This window comes from Ursus arctos, unplaced genomic scaffold (genome assembly GCF_023065955.2).
Source record: "Ursus arctos isolate Adak ecotype North America unplaced genomic scaffold, UrsArc2.0 scaffold_31, whole genome shotgun sequence".
NCBI classification, from domain to species: Eukaryota; Metazoa; Chordata; class Mammalia; order Carnivora; family Ursidae; genus Ursus; species Ursus arctos.
In genome coordinates this window covers 8,039,117-8,060,010 of record NW_026622997.1, presented here as the reverse complement: position 1 = coordinate 8,060,010, position 20,894 = coordinate 8,039,117, and the positions used below count along the sequence as shown (strand labels likewise).

Below are 20,894 nucleotides of genomic sequence, written 5' to 3'. Positions count from 1 at the left end.
CGTCTTATCCAAGCAGGTGCTAAATGAATTAGTGAGGAGATAGCCTAGGTGGTTTACTTGCCTGTGTCTGGTTCTCCAATTGGGTAGAAGAAATACTTGGTTTTATCTTTAAATGTCAAGGAAAAAATAGTGACTTCACAGTATTATGAAAGGATCACAGTACTGAGTTTTAATTACTGATTCCACCGAGTGACTGTAGGTGTGAAACAGATCCATGAATGGAGATCAGATGGGCTGAAGACTTAGCCAAATGACAGAAAAAGCAGGAATGAAGGCAAAGACAGGAAAGTGTATCAGAAACAACACATTACTATTAAGTCATAGAGGACTGTGGTCTGGAAAGCATGTGGTGAATCGGAGTGCTAGAGAGGAGAAGCAGATAGGGTTCTCCTTGTCTGAATGGCACGCAGACACACAGCTTGGAAGAACAGCCGTCTAGTGGGAGCAAGTAGGAGAACATGGAAAGTTTATCAGCCTTGACATAGTAACATCATTTACGTGATACCATTGGGAAAATGGTTCCATGTAAGTAAATTTTCCATATAACTCATTAAGAGTCAGCACTTTATTGTAGCTGTTTAGTGGGCATCTTTCTAAAATAGACTTTCCTGCTTTTTAAGCAACGCTATAAGCATAGTGTGATGTGGAGAAAATCACACTGGTCTAGAGGTCTCAAGACCAAGGTCCAAGTCTGACCCTTCCACTGTTACCCCCCGCCCCGCACCCCCAACCCCAGGAGGCATGGTAGGGGCTCAGCCTTTGTGCTTTGCCCTGAGGCGCTGGGGGGGGGGGGTTAAGCCAGAGACCTCGCTCTGACTCTGACGTTCATTTTTGTAACTTTGCCTTTTCTTGGTGGGTGATAAGAGGGTTTGCATTATGTCATCAGGCACATTCCAGTAGTGCGAGCCTTCATGGTGTGTGAACTGTGCCACCCGATCGAGATTGAACATCTGTGCTTTCCCATGTTGGCAACTGTCCACTGTCCTTCCTGAGCCGATGTGCCCCCTCCACTCCGAACACCTCTCCCCATTCCTATTTGCCCAGGGGCTTTCAAACCTGGAGCATGGGTGTCTGAGTGGAGACCTCAGTCTGCTTTCCAGGGATGGCCTCTGAAAGCTCCTTGTGATTGAGTCAGAGGCCCTTTGCATGTGATTGCTGGTCTTTGGCTTTTTGTAGAATAATTGAGGCTCCAGGGTAAGTGGCCTATAGGTCAGTGGTTTTATGATGTTCCAAGTTCAGGCTGGAAAATGACGTTGCCCAGGTTGTTCTGAGGCTGGATCGGCCTTGTGTCAGGTGACCCCAGGTCACAAGTCGGAAATTAGTGTGGGTTTGATCCAGGACCTCGAAACAGAAACCACAGTACACACGTTTATGGGTGATGGTCTCTGGAACACTGGTGGGCAAACGTGTACCAGTCTGGAAGGAGGGGAAGTTTTGAGAGTGAAACTGGCATTTTTCACTGAAAGTGGGGGCACTACGATATCGCAGAGGAAGCACTGAGATGTGTAAATGTACAAGGGCCCAGAGTGTGATTGGAAGGATTCGTCCCCAGCAGGCAGGTGTTAGCCCCTAGAGGGGAGGATGGGGACCATGTAAGGGCACCAGGATTGAGGCAACGGGTCCAGGGGGGCTGCAGTATTTTATTATTTTTTTAAGATTTTATTTATTTATTTGAGAGAGAGGGAGAGAGAGCAGGGAGGGACAGAGGGAGAAAGAATCTGGAGCAGATTCCGCACTGAGCACAGAGCCTGACACAGGGCTCGATCCCATGACCTCGAGATCATGACCTGAGGTGAAACCAGGAGTCAGACACTTAACACACTGAGCCACCCAGGCACCCCGGTTTTAGTTTTTAAGTAGAGGATGGATTTATCTGTGATTTGCTTAATGAAGAATTAATTTCATAGCTCAGTGCGGAGGGTGGCTCGCCTCTGACTGTTGTGGGAGGCTGTCGGGCGAGCAGACAGAACGCCTCCTGCACAGCCCCCTCCGGGCAGGCACCCCCAGCATGGTCCACGGCCCCCCCGCCCCCGCCTGTCCCAGATTCTGAAGTGTCCGAGCCCCGTCAGGTGTTCAGCTACTCAGCCTCAGACGCACGATGCTTCTGTGGTGAAATGTGTGTGCGTTAAAGACGAGCGGTGCCTGAAGACTCAAAATGCTCACGTCCGTTCGGTCTGGTTCCGCCTCGGTGAGGTCAGGCCAGTGCCCGTCTCATTGCCAAGCGAGTTAAACAGTAAGGTTTTTGGATTTCAGAACCATTTGGATTCTGGAATTATGACTACAGGATCTAAGCATCCCAGACATAGTTTGGAGAAGGCCTTTGCACAATCCATCATCTGCCTTGGGGCGAGAGGCCCGGCAGAGCTGTGATCCTCGGCAGAGGGGAGACAGGCGTGTGCCTGGCCGCGCCCCTCCTGTGCCCTTACTCTGCTCCGCGCTCTCTTGCTGTGTGGGGTTTAGGACCAGAGCAGCTGGAGTGGGGCTTTGCCCACATGCTTCTGGCAGAAGCCCTGGGGCTCATGGAACCACCTGGCTTGGAGCGATCCCAGCCTGAACATCTCTCTAGCTGTGGGTTCGAATCCAGTTCTGCCACTCGATCGCTGTGTCATCTGGGCCAGATACTTGGACTTTCTTTGCCTCCGTTTCCCCATCTGAAAAAGAGGGATAATAATAATACTGCCACATAACGACCTTGAAAAAATTAAATACTTCCAGCTTTCGAAACTTCTTGCTCTGCTCCTGTGGGTTGAGGCAAGCCATTGGCCCTGTGGACGCTTCCTTTTCATGGAGGAAAACTGGGGGCTGCTGCAGAGCTACCCCCCAGAGAAGCCACTGTGGCTTTTACTCCCGGTTACCTGTCGTGGTTGCAGAAGTCACCCTGAAGGTCACTTTCTTACCGTCTGCACGGAAGGGTGCACCGGGCAGACACGGCCTCCTCCTGCCTACCGTGCTTTTTTATTTTTGTTGAAAATGATCGATTTCTCTAAGGTTCAGCCACCTTCCTCCTAGGTGCTGGGCTGTTGGCTGGCTTTTTAATTTGCATGGTGTTATTACATTATGTATTTGTCAGAAGAGATTGCATTAAGCTCCCATAAAGTGGCCACACTGCATGTGATCCAAACTAGAAAGCCATCTCTGGGCTGGCTCCTAGGCCGATAGTCCAGCGAGTTCTTTATGGCTTTGTAGTAAAAGAAAGTACGCGGTGTGCATCATAAAGCTTCGTCATTCCGTACAGACGGCCTCTGGGCTTGCGGCATTCTGAAACAGCTGAGGAAGCATCGCTAGAACAGTAGTCCCGAAGTGCAGTCACCTGAGTGCCATCCGGGCATGGGAGGGTTCTTTGCCACATGCACCCAGGCGAAGGACGTGGGCTCCTGAGTCAGACTGCCTGGGGTCAGTTAAGCTCTGCCACCTAACAGCTCTGCAGTTTGGATGATATACTTGAACCTTCTGTGCCGGATTGTTCTCATCTGTGAAATGGGGGTAATATCACTACCCCGTCACAAGCTCGAAAGTATCCAGTACGTGGGAGATGTGCAGAAGAGTGCCTGGTGGTTGTAAATCCGGTCCTAGGGAAGGCGGTTTGCGATGCTCTTGGAGCTTCTGTACCTGGGCCCTGCCTCTCTCCCTCTCCTCGTCTCTTCCCAGCTCACAGTCAGCGTTCCCGTTTTACCAGCTTGCAGTCCCCCAGACACATGCTGTTTCATGGCCCTGCGCCTCTTCTCGGGGTCCTGTCCCCATGCACACCCCACAGCGTACTGCACCCGCTCATCTCCCAAGAAGCCCAAGCATCCCGCCACCCTACAGAATCTGCCCCGGCACCCCCACACACACCTGCCCACTCTGGTTCTTGGCCCCAGTTGTGTCCCATACTGTACAGACTTCAAATCACTTGTAAACCGTGTGTGTGTGTGTGTGTGTGTGTGTGTGTGTGTGTTTAATTACTTTAGTTGTCTGCCTATCTATTTATGTACAGAGCTCTCCTCCTACAGGACTCTTACGTTGAGGTCAGGGATGTACCCATTTGGGATGCATCAACACCTATTAGAAACAAATAACTTGGTGACAGACGTCTGAGTTCCAAAAGAGGCCCGCACCCACTTCTTAAAGCTGAAGATCATAGCATGCCTTTGCAGATGGTGCTGTCCTTGAACCCTCTTCTACAAGCTTTGCAGTTCTCAAGGATTCTCTAGGAAGAAACTTGCTCATTGTCGTTTCTCATAAGGACGTTTATTTTTCCTATTGATTTTTATTTATCCAAAGTCTATTGTCTTTAGGCATGATTTGGGGGTGACAAAAAGGAGGGATAGAGGGTGACAGGGCGTCAGGAGTAGGGCAGCATCCCTGAGACCCGCGAGCCCACGCGCCACCAGACCGCACATGACGCCTTCCCCCTGGGACCCTGGTCTCCGTCTGTGGCTCGGAAACCTGGGAAGAGAAGCCTCTTGTCCTGAAGGCCCCGGGCTCTGTGGGTCCTGGTGGGGTTTCATGCCTAGACTGATGGGATATCAAGAACAAAAATATTGGCTTTGTATGCACAGTGCAGGGCTTTCCCTTGAAGACAGTGACGTCAACTAGCCATCGCTTTGTAGTTTCCTAGAGCTGTCACTCACCTCCCATTCAGGGCTCAGAACTGTTCACAGAGCATCTCACGACGGTTCTCCCCACCTAGTCCCACCCTGTCGGCAAAGCTTTAGGGTAAACAGAGGAAGAGGACCTCAGCTTGCTGGGGGACATGAACACCCGTGTTCTGGTGGCCGACGTTCCTTGCTTGTTTACTTGCTCTGTGCCTTCAGCCCCGGGTGCCTGGGGATCCCGGCTGCTGCCTCCTGGGCTCTGGGCCTTGCTCTTCCTGCATCGTGCTCCTTTCTGCTCTTGATTTCAAATTCCGTTCCCTTCTGTGGAGTTTGTGCCATAAGCATTTGATGTAAATTAGTTCAAATTACTTTTAAAAGGACCCCAAACTTTCTCATGTTGTAGACCATATTTTACACTTCAGATACCACCTGCAAAACACGTTGTGCTGTCAGAGTAATATATGAGCTGGTTTTCTCAGATGCCTTCTAAAAAGATTCTCCCAAATTGGCTAAGCATATTTGGGCCACCTGTGAACGTGCCCGGCTGAGGAAGGCGGCAGCTCTGCACTGGGGTTGGCAGTGGGGACCCCTGCTGAAAGGCACCCCGAAGTCCAGGTGGCTCCCGGGTCTGGTATACAGGCCACAGCCATGCAGACCCTCGCCGGGCCCAGTAGTCAAGGGCCGTGGCAGGTGGCCTGCCACATTGTGGGCTGTCCTACGGGGCATCTGGGAATTGGGGATGCTTCTGAGCTGGCCTGAGGCTCTCTAGCCAGCCTCCCCAGCATTGTTGATAGGAGCGCCTCTGATCCACTCAGAAGGCCCCTGCCATCACCCACCCGGGCCCGGCTGCTCAGAACGGCCCCTGCGAGGAGGGCTTCAGCCAAATCACGACCTAAAAGCTACAGTCCGAGGAGCAGCTGAACCCACTTCTCAGTACCCAGTAACTTGATCAGACATATCGGAGAAAGTACAACACGGAAAATAAGCTTGCTTTCATAGTTGTGTGTGGGATCGTGCATGAACGAACGGAAGACCCACAGTCCAGCTTCGGGAATACTTTAATTCGAGGCTCTCCAGAGCTTGCACGGCTTCTGAGAAGTCGCTGCAGTGAAAACTTCTTAGCGGCATCAGTCACGACTCCTTGATACCGCGTAACTGAAATAAAACGGGGTGATAACTAGAGCCCGGGCCTGATGTCCAGCTTTTGCTTTCCTCCCTGTTAGGGCTGCCCCCTCTTCTATGGTCAAGTTCGAAGGGAACATGACTCCATCTGTTCCTACACAAGTTGTCTGTGGCTGCTTGGGCACGTGGCAGTTGAGTTAACCACAGAGACGTCGCTGGCCCGCAAAGTCTAGAATATTGACTGATATTGTCCAGGAAACGTGAGCTGACCCCTGCTCCAAACAGGCGCCCTGTTCTCCTTGATTGACTTGTAAATACTGTCATAAAAGTAAACTTAAAAATGCGCCGATAGTAAAACCGTAGTGGGTTTTTTTAACTGGGACTCCGCACAAGCTCTCATCCTAAAAACAAACAAGGAGTCTGTTGCTAATGAAACTTGAAGCGTGCTGGCTTGTGTGGCCTCATCTCAGAGATGTGGCATGCGGCTAGCAGCAAAGTAATTCTAGAGCTAAGTCCTGGGAAAGCCTTCTTCAAGGGTTCGAGAACTGAAGATAACTGTCCGGTGGCTCACGTCGTGCATTTTTTTTAGACTTAAAATCATGCTATTAATATTGGGTTTTTGTGACAAAATATAACAAAAGCAGCCCTTCAACAAACAGCTTAAACCTGCTTTAGAAATTCACGGTTAGTTTGAAAAGTTTACACTGATTTCTTGACACGATTGGTAGGATTGTTATTCCTATCTGCTACCTTTTGAAAATCGTAATTTTTATACTTTCTCAAAAAAAAAAAAAAATAGACCCCACCCCTGCCCACAGGCTAGCTTCTCTGATTCAGCTCATGAGAGTCCTGAACATTCACAGGCCTCCACTTCATGTGGGTGGGAAGTGAATGTCACCCACCTGTGAAGTTTCTAGGCCCAGGACAGAAGTTGTGTTTTCTTTGTTTTTGTTTTTTAATGATTTTATTTATTTACTTGTCAGAGACAGAGAGCACAAGCAGGGCGAGCAGCAGGCAGAGGGAGAAGCAGACTCCCCGCTGAGCAGGGAGCCCGATGCGGGGCTCGATCCCAGGACCCTGGGATCCTGACCTGAGCTGAAGGCAGACGCGGAACCCACTGAGCCCCCCAGGCGTCCCGAGCTGTGTTTCTTGATGCCCTGCAGAACTGAAGACATTCACCGATTCCCTTTGTGTCTTTGAAGGATATTCCCCGAGTCCCTGCGGTGGCTGATGGCTACCCAGCAGTTTGAGGCTGCAAAGAAGCTGATTCTGCACTTCACGCAGAAGAACTGCATGAACCCCGAGAGTGACATCAAAGGCGTGATGCCCGGTGAGTGCCGCTCCCTTCAGCCCGGCAGCCCCACCCCAGTGGGGAGAGGCGCCACCGGTCCCGGGCGAGGAGTCAGCACGGTCTTACCACGCGGCTGCGTTCGCCGTTTCCGTCATGGTTGGTCTGCAGCTGGACCAGGAATGTGAGGGAATTGAAATTCTCTCCACCTTCTAGGTGTTGGATTCTTTCCTGGTCAAGTCTAACACCCTGCGGTGCCCCACCTAGCCTGTCCGGACCCAGGCGTGAGGCACGAGCCTCAGATGCACCCAGTCGCCCGGGAATATTTGCGAGGGGTCCAGCCGAGTCTGGTACACAGCCGTGCCTGTCAGCCAGGTTTATACACCCGCAGAGCCCTGGCCAGGGGTGGAACCGTCCACACCGCCTCTCTCTTCCCAAGTACGACCCTCAGAGATGCCACTGTCCGTTTCCGTCATGACCTATGTGTTGGGCATCTGAAGAAGTAGGAAAGTAAAGTCTTTTCATAGAGTAGTTTAGATTCACTTAATTTTGGGGGGAGGGGATTTTTATTTACATTCAAGATAGTTAACATATAGTATATTATTCGTTTCGGGGGTCGGATCCGTAGAATGTGTGTGTATCGGGAGCCTCACCGTGAGCTAGATCTGGGCTTTCAGGCTGGGGATCCGTCAGTATCACCAGGAAGTTGTTAAAATCCATAGTTCCGGTTCCCTCCCTTGTACTCAGAGACTCTGATCCAGCAGATTTGGAACAAGTTCTGAGGAACTGCATTGTTCATAAGCACGAGAAGAGATTCTGATGTGCACAGACCCTTTGAAAGTCCTGATAAAACCAACCCCAGGCTCTGACCCGTGGCAACAACTGATGGTACTGTTGCTATAATTTCCCAGGAAAATACTCTGCAGGCCCTGCCCAAGAGAGACTAGGTACATCCCCCCTTTTCACCATGACCTGAAATTCTGTCGAACAGAAATTTACTAAATGCCTGCAGTGTGCCAGGCACTGTCCTAGAACAGAGAAGGAAACGGCTTACAGCTTTTTCGTGCAGCTTACAGGCAAGCAGGGGAAGGCATACAGTGAACAATGAAATGTACAATCCATCAGGAGGGAGGCATGCTGTCAGAAAAATCCAGAGTGGAGAGAGAGAGGGTGGTGGCGAGGGATCACAGTCAGACGCTTGGGGGAGGCCAGCTCCAAGGTAACAGGTGAGCAGAGACCTAAGAGAGGTAGGAGAATGTATGCGTCACGTCTCCGTTCACAACGGGGAAGGAACACGTGGGAAATCTGAATCACACAGGCCAGAAAGGGCTTGTGGAATCAACTATTCCATGGTTGCTAGATAGGCTTTTCATTAGATTCCTGATTCAGATCTAGGGTCTGTGGTCAATACAAGTTCCCCAGATGCTGCGGCTTGACCAGAATGGCGTCCGTGCCTTGGCCTGGACCCATGACCTGGGAGGGGGGGACAGCAAGGCTCGGCTGCATCCACCTGTGGGGCTGGCTTGGTCTGCCTGGCACTCCAGCACAGGCAGACGGGCTTGGGAAGCCTGGAGCCCTTGCTTTACTGGAATAAAGAAGGCCATGGGCCAGGTCTGCTTTACACGAAGAGTATTGAGTGCTGGTGCTTTGCAAAGGGGCCCACGGTTCCTTTTTATCCAGTGACAATGAGAATAAATAGGATGATATTCACATGGTGCTTATATATGTTAGTCACTTTTCCAAATGATTTGCAAATACTAAATATTTAATGCTGAGTGCTTTACGTATATTAACTTAGATTTCTTCACAACAGTCCTGTGAGAGAGGTAGTATAATTATCCTGAATTGAGGAGAGGAGGCTGAGGCACAGAGAGGTGAAGTGTCCTGGCAGAAGTTACACAGTTAGTAAGTAGTTGAGCTGGGACTTGAACCCAGGAAGCCCAGCGGAAGCAGCTCCACTCAGCTGCTTCTGAGAGAGGAGGGGGAGCTCACAGAGACACCCCTGTCACTGTAGAGAAGAATGAGTATTGAATTCATTTCCCCTTTGGGGACCATGTCTGCTCATTTCGGAATGTCCAAGCCATCTTCCCAGACTTCTCCAGGCCCCATTCATTAGCAGGTTAATGCTCTTAAGTCCTACAATATAATCTGTTTCTGGCATTTCCCTAATGAAATCACCACATTCCATTTCTTTCCGGTTAAAATATTGTCTGGGAAAAGCTTGTTTTCTCAATCCTAATTATACTGATTCATTTTCCTCCTATTTTTGGAAAGTGGTATTAAATCTTTTCCCCTTTCCTTGCTTATGAGTTTTGCTGCTGTCCCTGCACGAGGCGGGGGAGAGGAGGCTGACACATGTGACTTCAGCCCCACTTGGGAGGGTTGTCACGGCACTCACTGCTGGGGACACACAGTTCCCATCCGCCTCGGACCTCTGCTCACTCCCTGCTGTCAAATGCCTTGATGCCAGCGCTGGGGGAAGGCAGCTGTCTGTTTCATCGGAATTGGCCCCTTCCAACTTTCGGAGGCTGCTTTTATCTGCCTGGAATCTTCTTCCCATCACCTCATCTTGTCCACCTACCAATCCCTGTCCCTTACCTGGTCTACCTGCCCTGTCTCCATCTTGCTGCCCGTCCCTCACACCACCTGCCCAGAAATCCCTCAGCAGCCTCCCAGGGCCTTGTAGCTAGAACCGCAAGACTGCTGAGACCCTGTCTCACCTCTACCTGCCTCTCGAAGACTCTGCAGCTTGCATTAGGCTCTGAGAACACACCGAACTGCAGGTCGTCCCTGCCCCAGTTCTTCCTGGGTGACACACCACATTTGCTTCTCGTCACAGCCTTAATGAGGTCGGTCCTCACATCACCCCTGCTTAACATATGGGGAAGTGGGGCCCAGACAGGCTAAGTGTTGGGGAGCATTGCCACCCACTGCCGATGTCCCTCCATGTGGAAGAAGCAAGCCCGTGCAGGGAGTGGTGTCCTCTGTCCTCATGCATCAGGCCCTCTCTGGGCAGTGCCCCCGGAGAAGCCCGCCCGGCCCCGCATTGCCGGGATGGGAGGATGCGTTCCCACCTCAGGTCCAGGTGGGGCTTCACCCAGCCCTTCTCAGTAATCAGGCTTGGATTCTGCCCTCTCCTGCCCCGCTCCGTCTTGTCGTTCTGTTCAGAAACAGGTGAGAAGCAGGTCTGTGTATCCAGCCACCTCAGTGTCCCAGGGCTAGGTCACTTGCCCAGAGTCCCAGCACTAGTGAGTGATGACACGGAGGCTGGCCTGGCTGGCTGACTCCGGTCCCCTGCTCCCAACCCCGCTGGCGGCCGCCTCTTCCTCCTCCTCCTCCGGGCTTCAGGCCAGCTGCAGCCACGTGCCTGGAGAGGCCATCACAGAGGCCAGCACTGCTGTGTCACTTGTCACAATTTGGGGTAGATTTTAAAGAGCGAGCTATCTGAGGTGACTTTGATAAGATCCCTATAGGCGTTCTCATCCGCTTGCTTCGGAACACTTATTCCTAATGGCCAAGTGCCATCATCTCTACATCTGTACCTGAGGGGGGAGGGGCTGCGTGGAAGAGACAAGGTGCTGTCTCTGCTTTTGCGCATGCGCTCAGGGCCTCCCAGCCACTGCCTTGGAGCTTTTAGTGCACACATTTTATAATATGGTTCTGGTAGCGGTGGGGCCTGCTGCTCCTCCTCCTCCTCCTGCTGCTGCTGCTCCTCCTCCTGCTGCTGCTCCTCCTCCTCCTCCTGCTGCTCCTCCTCCTGCTGCTGATCCTGCTGCTCCTCCTCCTGCTGTTCCGCCTCCTGTTGCTCCTCCTCCTGCTGCTGCTCCTCCTCCTCCTCCTGCTGCTCCTCTTCCTCCTGCTGCTCTTCCTGCTGCTCCTCCTCCTCCTGCTGCTGCTCCTCCTCCTGCTGCTCCTCCTCCTCCTCCTGCTGCTCCTCCTCCTGCTGCTGCTGCTCCTCCTGCTGCTGCTGCTCCTCCTCCTCCTGCTGCTGCTCCTCCTCCTGCTGCTCCTCCTCCTCCTGCTGCTGCTCCTCCTCCTCCTGCTGCTCCTCCTCCTCCTGTTGTTTCTCCTCCTGCTGCTGCTGCTTCTCCTCCTGCTGCTTCTCCTCCTGCTGCTGCTGCTCCTCCTCCTCCTGCTGCTCCTCCTCCTCCTGCTGCTCTTCCTGCTGCTGCTGCTCCTCCTCCTCCTGCTGCTGCTGCTCCTCCTCCTGCTGCTGCTGCTCCTCCTCCTGCTGCTGCTGCTCCTCCTCCTGCTGCTGCTGCTCCTCCTCCTCCTGCTCCTCCTCCTCCTGCTGCTGCTCCTCCTCCTCCTGCTGCTCCTCCTCCTCCTCCTCCTGCTGCTGCTGCTGCTCCTCCTCCTGCTGCTCTTCCTGCTTCTCCTCCTCCTGCTGCTGCTCCTCCTCCTCTTCCTTTCTTCTTTCCCCCACTTCTTTTTGTCTTTTTTCCCATTTCTAGAACTGATGTTTTTCCAGTTTCAGCAGGCACGCATTAGCAGTGTACACAGTATAAAAGCAAAGCCAGTTAATCTCACCTCCCCCATCCAAACAAGTGCAGATGGTCATCTGTGTGCCTCGAGTGATCTTGCACTGTCTTCTCCTCAATCTGTGCTGTCCCGGAGAAGCATGGTTTGGCCCCTCACGTGGATCTCTCCAGCATGTAGAGGTCATGACTCCTGTGTGTCTGCAAGGACACCTGTCCGTTCTGCAGCTGGTGGGGGAGCCGGGACCGTCTTGGTCAGCCAAAGCACTGGCCAGGAGCGCACCTGCTCACCGGGGCCATGTGGGGCTCCACCCGCTTTCCCTGTTTGGTCCTCATATCAATGCTCCGAGTCAGGGGCATTGTCCCACTTCCCAGCTGAGAAACTGAGGCACAGAGCAGCTTTCCCAAGGAAGCTCAACGAAAAAAATGAAGACTGGGATTCTGCCAGGTCTGTCCGAGCCCTTGCTGCCTCTCAGGTGAGGTTGTGACCTGACAGGGATCGGCTGAAATGCAGAAGAGAGGGGACAGGGGGCTTCAGGGTAGCGTAGGAGGAGCCCACTCGTCAAGGCTCCATAAGCCCTGCTTGGTTTTGTTTTAGACTCTTTCTCATGGCTGTGAATCCAGGGGATCGGAGAGCTTGGGAGGAGGGAGACGGAGAGGAAGTGCTTTTAACAGCCACTTCCTTGGTGCTCAGGTCTGATCGGCTCACGCACGCCTTCGTACTTCTGTGCAGCCACGTGCACGGCGGACTCAACGTCCGGCTGTCGGTCTGATGACTGGAGACACGGAAAGTCACCTGATGGCTCTCACAACTCAGAGCTGGGGCATTTTTGTCCCAGAGACATAGACTGCGCGCTGAGGAAGTTTTAGGTTGTTGGTAATAGGCTGGTGATGTGTGTGCCAGAAACAACATATCAATAGCCCCAGTCAGGTTAATTTAATTCTGTTTAGAATAATGCAGTTACCTCTGTAGACTAGAGTCAGTTCTGTAGACCTTGGGCTCTGCAGTTTAATGTTATTTTAAAAAGCCCCCAAACCCACCACTCAGATCACAACTGCAGCTGCTGCAGCTTCTTTAAACGTCTGTGTCATATACAGTCATGTATTGGCCGTTAGGTTTGGGCCACATTACAGAAAAGAATTTCAACTTCTATAAACATTCTAACAGCCGTTTTCTTCTTGGACGATGTCCATGGTGAACAAGTGTGGCTACTACAATTGATTCCTGATGAGTTTGATTTTTTTTTTTTAAGATTTTATTTATTTGAGGGGCGCCTGGGTGGCTCAGTCGTTAAGCGTCTGCCTTCAGTTCAGGGCGTGATCCCAGAGTCCTGGGATCGAGTCCCACGTCAGGCTCCTCTGCTGGGAGCCTGCTTCTTCCTCTCCCACTCCCCCTGCTTGTGTTTCTTCTCTCGCTGGCTGCCTCTCTCTCTATCAAATAAATAAATAAAAAATCTTAAAAAAAAAAAAAAAGATTTTATTTATTTGAGAGAGAGAGAGACCCAGAGAAAGTGTGAGCTGGGGGGGGGGGTGTGGTTTGCAGAGGGAGAGGGACAAGCAGACTCCCCACTGAGCGGGGAGCCCGACATGGGGCTCAATCCCAGCACCCTGGGATCACGACCTGAGCCAAAGGCAGATGCTTAACCGACTGAGCCACCCAGGTGCCCCCTGATGAGTATTATAACAGTGAAGATACTCAGACCATTGGATCCAATATTATCTGTTAACCATTCTATTTCCACGTTCTTTAAAAGTTTTTTAGTGTTTTAACCAAGGGGAAAGGATATTTGTAAATCAAAGTAGCCTATGTTTGCAGAGGGGAAAATAAAGGTTCAGAAGACCTCGGGAGTTAGGGGGATCCATGAATAGACAGCTGAAGTGCTAGCTGTTCTAGCTTGTACAGAGACCTCAATTTTGCACCTAAATATGGGAAGGAAGAAAGTTCTGGAAACCAGGTGGCAGGGCATCCCTCAGACATCGAAAGGCTTTTCCTACTCCCTTCAGTGCCCCAGCTGGTGACATTAGTCCAAAAAAAAATTATTTAAATAAGTAACTCCTAAATCCTCATGGTTAAGCACCAGATTTTCCTTCAGACTGTAACAAATAAGGTTTGTGACCCTCCTGCCATGGGATGGCAGGAAGGAGGTAGAAGAGGAGAGTTGAACTGGAGACGTCCCGGGGTGGGAATGGCCCTAAGAAGTACCAGAGAGCCCTACAGTAGCTTGGTCTCTTCTGCAGACGCTGCTCTGGGGTCCCTCCTGAGGCAATTCTCTTTCTTCCAAGCTCGGAAGCCATTCCTCAGTAGACTGGGCCTTCCCACCCATACTGCTTGTTTTTGTTTGGTTGTTTTGCTTTTGTTAGTAAACTTACTTTGAGGTTTACAGAAAAGTTGCAAAACCAGTACAGAATTTCTGAATACCCTGCACTCTGTCTCCCCCATTGTTAACATATTATCACAGGACCATTGTCTCCGTTGAGAAACTGCCCCTGGTACACCTGACCGACCCCAGTCTTTCCCTGGATGTCACCAGTCTCTCCATGAATGACCGCCTGTCCCAGGATCCCACTTAGTGGTCGCACCTCCCCAGCCCCCTCTGGTCTCTGCCTGATTTCTCGTGGTCTTGCAGTCTTGAGTTGCACGGGCCACCCAACCGATGGGTTAGGTCTCCTTTTCCTTTTTGAGCTCCCGAGTAGAGAATGACTCCCCGAGGACCCGCCTGGCCGGGAGAGCAGCAAGGGGCCTCAGAGGCTGAGTGTGGGACCTTTCTGCTCCCAGACGCACGGGGAGATCCCAAAGGCGGGGGCATTTCCTTGGAAAGAAAAAAACCTTCTCTGTGAAACGGCCAGGTCGGCAGCGGGGCTTCGGCACGCTCTCGTCAATGTGGCGCTGGAGGCTGTGGGAGTCTTTCCAGAACGGCTTTCAGAGCGAGTCTGAGCCTCTCGAGAAGCTCTTTCTCATGCCCTAGGAGCTGCGCACAGCGCTCTGAGGCCAAACCATGTCCGTCACGCTCAGGTCGCAAAGACCTTCGAGCGTGCACTAAGATGTGTGTGTATGCGTGTGTGCAGACGCTCGCGGCTGCCCTTCTGCGCACACGTGTTCGCTCACGTGTGGAGCTGGCCTCAGCAGGTGGCTGCACCCTGGGCAGAGTGGAAGGAGCGCTGCAGCCACACGTCGCTGCTCAGGGGGTCAAGGAGCGTAGGCGCACGAGCCGCTCCTGGCCGCCGAGCAGCAGGCAGGGCAGGCAGCTCAGATGCTGCACAGAAAAGCCCCTCTTGGTCAGTAGGGCCTGAACCGGATTAGTGCCTCCGTAACCTAGAATGTCATTTGGTTTTGTACCCAGGCAAAGCGGCGTGAGTCCACCCCAATGGCTTATTTGTTCGGATCCTGCTTCTAAAGGCCTCGCAGTGGCAAGGGACACGGACGGCACGTGTGGGCCCTTCAGGCCCCACGGGGAAATTGGAACTGCAAAGCTAGTGTCTCTGTGGTTCATTTTCTATCCTGAGAGCCAGACCCTATCCCCTGGCTTAAAGAAAAAAAAAAATGTTTCCCCTTGTCATGATGCCCAAATTCGGGAACATCTGGGAGGCCGCCTGCCCGGGGCCTTGCCGAGAGGTCACAGGCCCTCTTTCCCCGCAGAGCTGGAGAAGGAGCTTTCCCGGAGGCCCAAGAAGGTCTGCATCGTGAAAGTGGTGGGAACCCGGAACCTGTGGAAAAACATCGTGGTCCTGTGTGTGAACTCGTGAGTCTCAAGAGGGACACGGAGAGGGCAGAGGTCAGGGAGAGGCTGGAAAAGAGGGGGGCTAGAGGAGCGGACAGCGGGACTCTCCTCTTCGCACAGCTGGATCCTGAATTATGGCCATACAGGGGCCTCTGACCAGCCCAAGGCTTTGCTCTTCGCTGAGAGGCCCTGGGTTAAGCCCCAGCATCAGTGTTACCAGGAAGGTCTTTCTCGTGTTGACTCACAGTTCAATAATCTCGCCCTTCCCTGACCACACAAGGTGGCCTTCACTCAGGGTCAGAGGTCACTTAAGGTGAGGGGGTGTTAACTCTCATTTGATGTTAGAGGCTATGTGGGGGGGGGGGGGGATTGACACTCGTCCGTGAAAGGCCTCAGGATTTCTGTCTGGGAAAAAGAGAGGCCCAGGGTCAGGGCTCTGGTCCCACCGTTCCCTACAGCTGTTTTTATCAAAGCAGCTCCACTTAATCAGTTCTCGATGTGGGGGTTCCTACATACACCCTTGTCCTACACTCGGGGAGACAGAGGCCTTAGGCACACGGTGGGTCAGGGCCTGAGCCCTGAGGCTTCAGCCTCCCCGCCCAGAGCTGGCTCCCGACAGGGCCACCATGCCGCTGTCCAGTCTCAGACAGACGCTAGCTAGCTAGGCTAATGGGACCATTAAAAATGCAATGACCTCTCCAACTTTTATTTCGGGGAAAAAAACACAAATTGTGACATAGAGGAGATGCCAAGTTTCCATTTTAATGCTTCATGTTTGGGGGAAGGGGAATCCATCTCTCTGACCTTGTTACCTGTTGTGGTCAGAAGACTGCCTTCTTACCAGCACAAAAAGGTAGAAGATTTCCATGAGACCTCAGTAGGCTGAGAAGCAGAGACAGTCAGCTGGGATCCCGAGAGAGGAACCGAATCTCACCGGTTGCTCGATGATAAAACGATGGCCCCAGCAGGCCCTCTGCGGAGGATTTCCCAAGTGGAAATGAGTTCACTTGGCAAACAGCAGCTTCCTCCTGTGGGGGCAGGGGTCTGTTGCAGTTGACCTTGACGCATCCTCATGGTGTGATAAAAGCACTTTGATTTCCCCAAAGCACGGAAGAGGGGTTGGGAGAGAAGGAAATTTTTGGCTCTGGGACGGCTGCCGAGTGCTGATGTCATGAATGAGCTCTCACGGCGCTTCCCACGTGGTGCGCGTGCACCTGCAGCCTCGTGGGGGGGGCGGGTGTGCATTCGGATTCCCATTTCCCAGACTGGACATCTGCCTCCAGCGGTCCCGACACACATTTCCCAGCAGGTTTATATGATCCTCTGGGGGCAGGAAAGAGACTTGACCCAGGGCAAAGGATGGGCAACAGTGATAAATTAAGAGTGGAAACAGAGTCTCGCAAGACCAGATGTCTTCATTTGGCCTGACTTCCTACAGCTTTGCCAGGGCGTGTCTGTCAATAGCAGCAGGAATGGGTAGTTCTCTGGATGGATCCCCGAGTTTCCAGAATTCTGAATGCTAAAGGAAGAGGCAGAGGCCCAGATAGGCAGGATGTCTTCGAAGTTGTCCCTTGTCAGCTCCGCAGACTGGTGCAAGCTGCTGAACCTCCATAGGCCTTTTTGCCCATCTGTGAAATGGGTCTGACGGGAGCTCCTAGGGTGCCCACGTGGGACGAAGTGAGCTGATGCGTGGGGAGTGCTTCGTCATGCATGCTGGATTTGTTGGATGGTGTTTGAACGGAAGGTCTCACTGCTTTAACGCCCCCACTCTTCTGCTAAAGGATGGCGGAGGAGAGCGAACCGCCCCCCCCCCATGAGGGGCAGGCTCCTGTCGTGTCTCTGAAGTCCCTTTGCCTTGCACGGGTCATGCTCTCGCTCGCGGTGACAGCATGTTTGCCGTGACGTGCCGAGTTGCCTCTTTCCTGGTCATTGATCCCTCCTGCCTCTGTCCGCCTGCCCACTGCCTCCCCCCCCCCCCCCCCGGCTGTGTGTCTCCCCCAGGCTGACGGGCTACGGGATCCACCACTGCTTTGCACGGAGCATGATGGGCCACGAGGTGAAGGTGCCGCTCCTGGAGAACTTCTACGCCGACTACTACACCGTGGCCAGCATCGCCCTGGCGTCCTGCCTGGCTATGTGCGTGGTGGTCAGGCTCCTGGGGCGCAGGGGCGGGCTGCTGCTCTTCGTGATCCTCACCGCCCTGGCCTCGCTCCTGCAGCTCGGCCTCCTCAACCGTGAGTGGGGGGCGGGGCCTGGGGCTGGGGGGCGGAGCCTGGGGGAGGGGAGCTGGACTGGGACAGAAGGGTGTTTGACGGAGCTGGGTGAAACTTGAGGGAAGTGTTCTGTGACCTGAGCTATGATTCCGAAATCAACAGCTTGAGGAAAGTGCCTCGGGAAGGAACGTTTGAACTGGAATGTCCCTGGTGACTACCATGGATGGAGTGCACCGTGCTTCCCCCGCTCCCCCGCCCGGCCCTGGGCCTGTAACTGGGAGCCTTCCTGGCTACACCTCATTCCTTGCACATGAGGCCCCCTGAGCCCCGGTGGGCATGACTTCATGGAGGCCCAGCCTGTGCCTTTGTCATACGTCACGTGATGAGAAGAACAGAGTGCCCTTTCATGGGAAATCAGGGGGACATTTTGACAGCCTTGTATTAGGACACTGCTTTTCGGCAGCTGTTCCCAAGTTTATCAGCTTGTCTTTGGGCCAAAGAACTCCTCAGTGAATGTTAAAAATAATTCACAGAAAAGCTAGGGAATCCATGCAGCCCCTGCAGCTGTATGACGGGGGCCTGACAGCTCCCCGTGCAGGGAAAAAGCCCCAGGCATCCCTCCGACCCGCCCAGAGCAAGGCAGCTGAACCTTCTCGCACCAGGCCCGGCGCCCCTGGGGAAACATGCCCAGGAGAGCCCACCCGAGCGCTGGGAATTCGACTCCGGGACTGTCCCGGCGCAGCACACATCGGAGCTGCTGAGCAAACAGAAAGCCTTCTCGTCCTCCAAGGTGTGGGAGTCAGCGTCCGGAACAGAAGAAAAAGAAAAAACTCAAAACTCTCTCAACCTCTTCATGCAAACTGGATTAAAGAGCAGCTCCTTTCCAACTCGGGAGCAATGTTCCTAATCTGGTCACGTTCCCATGCATTCTGCCTCTTGCTGGGAGACGGGTCTTATTTTCAGCTGTGACAAATAAGGGAACAGAAGTGGTATCTGTCCCCTGGTGGGGGCTGCCCAAGTTACCCTCCCGGGAGCCCTGTGCAAGCTCCCGAGCTTTGGGTGCAGGGAGGGGCAGTGCCTGGGAGTGTCACGGTGCCCTCTTTGTCCCTGAGCAGGAAAGCCCCAGGAACTAGGTGCACGCGAGAAGCCAAGCCGTGAGCATCAGGGCTCAGAGCACACAGAAATGCCGCCCCACGGATCTGCCCCCGCGGTACTTGCTGGGGCACAGACTGCAGCAACCCGCGAAGAATTATTCACAATGAAGTGAAGCCTTCAGTTTGAGGCCTAGAAGAGCTGCTAGAGTCTCTGTTAAGAGTTCCGTTTTATCCCCGTATTGGGAGGCCAGAGGTGTTTTCACCCTCCCCTCCGACAAAAAGAGCTTTGTCCGTCGGGTGCTAATCCCCGGAGGGGACTCTATTACCCACAGGTCTCTGCATCCTTCTAGCACTTGGCCCCCAGCAGGTGTTGGTCCTGCTCCCCAGTGGGCCTGGCAGGGGGGCAGTGGGGCCAACCCAGAGCTGGAAGGGAGTTCACTGAGAACCCAGTCACATGGGAAAAGGTAGTGGCTTCATACCTAATGGCCTTTCTTTCTCCTCCCCTTGCCCACTGTCTTCATCCTCGTCCACATGGGGGCCGTCATTTCCGGGGGCGCAGTGATTGGGAAGTACAGCCAGCATCCAGACTCAGGTGAGCCTCCAGTGCCCGTGCAGTGCACTTGACCGCTTTTTATTGCACCCAGATGGGCCTTTTCATCAAGACTCACAGACCTGTGGTTTCCCCTCCCTGTCTCTCTCCCCCTCTCTCCTTATCCTTCAAGAGTTGCAGCTGAAGTTGGCCGTAGGTTGGACACTATAAGCATACATTTGTATTCTCTACTCCTTCTCGCCTCGAGAAAGAGCACCTCGTTTCCCTGTCTGTGCCCGGCTTGCATGCATGGCCTCCCCTCTCCCCCCGGCCTCGGCAGTCAGCCCGGGGCCTGCTGCAGCTGCTCTTACAGACAGTGCCTGGGTGACATCAGAAAGCCCCAGGGAGCCTGGACACCTGGCTGACTGTGCCGCCAGGGGAAGCTGCTGTCCCCCTTTGTCCCTCACAGCAGCTTGCTGCTCTCGGCTACGGGGATGGCAGAGCTGCTGGTCGCATGTGCCTGGCCTGCCCCGAGCCCGTGCTGCCGAGACTCTGCTGTGAGATTCCTGCATTCAGGATACAGCCTTGCAGGGAACTGGGCTGACCAAATGTATGACCCCAACCGCATGCCAATGCTCTGTGCTAGATGCGGCCTGGGTGTGTGGTCAGACTCTGGTGTCATTTGCAAAGTGCTCGGGTCAACTGAGCACTGTCCCTCCAGGCCATAAATTCTTCTGTTTGGGTTATTGGAGTTTTATTCCCGTCGATCCAGCCTAGCATACCCTGTCCTAGGTACTGGACAGGTCAGATCTGAGGCCAGAATAGCCAGGGCTCTCTGGAGGCAGAGGCCTCGTTTCTCCGAAGGCTGGGATAGAAGGGGACGTTGTTACAGCCCCAGGGAGACCACCAGCCTTCCCTCCTGCCAGGCATGGCTTGTGGCCTCCGGAATCCTGGCCGAGTCCGTGTGAGCTACAGCATTCCAGGCGCACAGGGAATCACGGGAACCCCAACAAAGCCTTCTGCCAAGAGGGTCTGACCTGTTACACCTAGAGGTGCTCCCCAGTCTCCAGAGGGAACTGAGTGCCCCAGGCTGCACCCCGCACTGGGGAAGGGGGATGGGGGAAGACCCTTCATGTGGTCCTAGACCCTCCCCTGTCCCTTGTCCAGCTGCTGTCTCTGCATTGCCCCCCACCACCTGCCTGCCAGCCTCCTTTTCCCTTCCCTTCTGCCCGCCCCCCTCACTGTCTCCCTCTGATTCTCCTTCAGGTATGAGTGATAGTGTCAAGGACAAATTCTCCATCGCGTTTTCCATCGTGGGCATGTTCGCCTCCCACGCAGTGGGAAGCCTCAGTGTGTTCTTCTGTGCAGAGATCACCCCCACGGTAATCAGGTAGGTCATGGGAGGTGCCCCACACCACGCCTTCTCCCTGAGACTCCGGAGGGGGCTGGGTGTCTGGGTGTCGTAGCAGGGCTCCTGCGGAATGAACCAGCATCAGCTGTGTCCCGCCCTGGCCTCCGGACCAGGGTGCAGCATGCACGCCGGGCATGTCAGGGCTTCCGATGGGGAGCTCTGCCCTGACTCTGAGGCCCCTGAGAGTCAGCTGAGAACTTGACCCTGGGCTCCATCCAGGCAAGGAGCCAGAGGAGCAGGGAGGGTGCAGGAGGCGCTGCATGGGGGTATTAGCTCGGGCTTAACCACTTTTGTCTTAGCTCACGGAGTGACGTTTGATCCCTTCTTGGTGCTAGTCCCAGATAGTGGTACCTGGATGCTACCCACCCTTGAATGTTATTCAGGTTACAGCGTAATAAAAGGGTGTGTCTTCATGTAAAAGGGCATCACTTAGCTACAGAATCATGTCATTTTCCTGGTAATT

At 53.6% G+C, this 20,894-nt stretch overlaps 1 protein-coding gene across 2 annotated transcripts in view; it reads left to right on the top strand.

Annotated features, from left to right (window-relative positions):
• The window catches only part of SLC22A23 (solute carrier family 22 member 23), a 173,687-nt gene that overhangs the window by 137,819 nt on the left and 14,974 nt on the right, over window positions 1-20,894 (top strand). For both annotated transcript variants that reach the window (XM_026511404.4, XM_044388725.3), the window contains 5 exons: window positions 6,902-7,029; window positions 15,103-15,205; window positions 17,186-17,418; window positions 19,051-19,083; window positions 20,287-20,410. In XM_026511404.4, coding sequence (XP_026367189.1) covers window positions 6,902-7,029; window positions 15,103-15,205; window positions 17,186-17,418; window positions 19,051-19,083; window positions 20,287-20,410 — 621 coding nt within the window. The remainder of the gene's footprint in view (window positions 1-6,901; window positions 7,030-15,102; window positions 15,206-17,185; window positions 17,419-19,050; window positions 19,084-20,286; window positions 20,411-20,894) is intronic.